Source organism: Oratosquilla oratoria, chromosome 43 (assembly GCF_046742065.1).
Source record: "Oratosquilla oratoria isolate Oo_2021 chromosome 43, ASM4674206v1, whole genome shotgun sequence".
Taxonomy (NCBI): Eukaryota; Metazoa; Arthropoda; class Malacostraca; order Stomatopoda; family Squillidae; genus Oratosquilla; species Oratosquilla oratoria.
This window is the reverse complement of record NC_134819.1, coordinates 35944239-35946174: the sequence shown is the minus strand read 5'-3', so window position 1 is coordinate 35946174 and position 1936 is coordinate 35944239. Positions and strand designations below refer to the sequence as shown.

General features: G+C 53.0%; 1 protein-coding gene across 4 annotated transcripts in view; it reads right to left on the bottom strand.

Moving 5' to 3' along the window:
- Hk (potassium voltage-gated channel subfamily A regulatory beta subunit hyperkinetic) overlaps window positions 1-418 on the bottom strand; it is a gene marked incomplete at its 5' end in the record, with an annotated part of 361653 nt that extends 361235 nt beyond the window's left edge. For all 4 annotated transcript variants that reach the window (XM_076179720.1, XM_076179721.1, XM_076179722.1 and 1 more), the window contains 1 exon segment: window positions 240-418. In XM_076179720.1, the coding sequence (XP_076035835.1) occupies window positions 240-418 (179 nt within the window).
- Between the last annotated feature and the right edge of the window lie 1518 nt (window positions 419-1936).

Genomic DNA, 1936 nt, shown 5'->3' with positions numbered 1-1936 from the left:
TATGTATACAGTATAAAGTAAACATTATACAGTATACAGTATGTGCGTGTGTGTGTATGCGTGTATGTGTGTCTATATATGTGTGTGTGCGTGTATGTCTACATACACGCACATGTATGTTTGTATGTATTTATGTATGTATTTATGCATGTATGTATATATGTATGTACGTCTGTATGCATGTGCTTGCGTACACTCATACACACAAGAATCGAAAACGTGGCCGACCGGGTACTCACCGAGTCCGAGTTGAGAGACCCGCAATCCCGACTTGCCCAGGGGCTTGTACTTGAGGGCGTGGGAGACGGACGTGGACTGTCGCGACACGATGGCCTGGGAGTCGCTTCTGGTGGACACGTGGTCCCCACAGCCTTGGAACTCCTCCATGCAGTCCAAGGACGCGATGGGGGCCCGGCCGCTAGAACGGGAGGACCAAAAGTGGCGTCAGAAACAGGGGAAATTTGTAAGGGCGGAATGAGGTGTTGTGTATATGCCAAAATAATGATAGATAATAAATAATAATAATAATAATGATAGATAATAAATAATAATAATAATAATAGTAGTAGTAATAATAATAATAATAGTAATAATAATAATAATAATAATAATAATAATAATAATAATAAGAAAAAGAAAAGAAAAAAACCCATCAAAGTATGACAGGAGATATGTATGTATGGTGAATAAAAGGGAAGGTAATGAAGATGATCTGGGGAAGAGATGTATGGTAACAAGGGTAATTCGAAGTATGGGAGAAAGTTGGATATATGGTGAAAAAAACAGGCTATCCAAATATGTGAGGAAAAATCGCGTATGGCGATAAAGTATGGTGAAGAGTAGGCAGTAGAATGGTGTGTAGAGTGATAAAGTGGTGTATAGTGAAAGGACACAAATAAAGAAGGCTTTGAGAGTGTGGTCAAGGGTGAGGGAGTGGTGAAGGAGGGGGCGAGGGGGTGGGTGAGGGAGTGGGCGAGGGAGTGGGTGAGGGAGTGGGCGAGGGAGTGGGTGAAGGAGTGGGTGAGTGAGTGGTTTAGGGAGTGGGTGAGGGAGTGGGTGAGGGAGTGGGCGAGGGAGTGGGTGAGGGAGTGGGTGAGGGAGTGGGTGAGGGAGTGGGTGAGGGAGTGGGGGAGGGAGTGGGTGAGGGAGTGGGTGAGGGAGTGGTTGAGGGAGTGGGTGAGGGAGTGGGTGAGGGAGTGGGCGAGGGAGTGGGTGAGGGAGTGGGTGAGGGAGTGGGCGAGGGAGTGGGTGAGGGAGTGGGTGAGGGAGTGGGCGAGGGAGTGGGTGAGGGAGTGGGTGAGGGAGTGGGTGAGGGAGTGGGCGAGGGAGTGGGCGAGGGAGTGGGCGAGGGAGTGGGCGAGGGAGTGGGCGAGGGAGTGGGTGAGGGAGTGGGCGAGGGAGTGGGTGAGGGAGTGGGTGAGGGAGTGGGTGAGGGAGTGGGCGAGGGAGTGGGCGAGGGAGTGGGCGAGGGAGTGAGCGAGGGAGTGAGCGAGGGAGTGGGTGAGGGAGTGGGCGAGGGAGTGGGTGAGGGAGTGGGTGAGGGAGTGGGTGAGGGAGTGGGTGAGGGAGTGGGCGAGGGAGTGGGTGAGGGAGTGGGTGAGGGAGTGGGCGAGGGAGTGGGTGAGGGAGTGGGCGAGGGAGTGGGTGAGGGAGTGGGCGAGGGAGTGGGCGAGGGAGTGGGCGAGTGAGGGAGTGGGCGAGTGAGGGAGTGGGCGAGTGAGTGGGTGAGGGAGTGGGTGAGGGAGTGAGTGAGGGAGTGAGTGAAGGAGTGGGTGAGGGAGGGAGGGAGTGAGGGAGTGAGGGAGTGAGGGAGTGAGGGAGTGAGGGAGTGAGTGAAGGAGTGAACAAGGGTGAGAAGCCTGTAAGTATTGTTTATTATTGTGTCGCTGACACTAAGAGAAGACTGACAGCTGTCAACTGACATTCAAGACTTCAA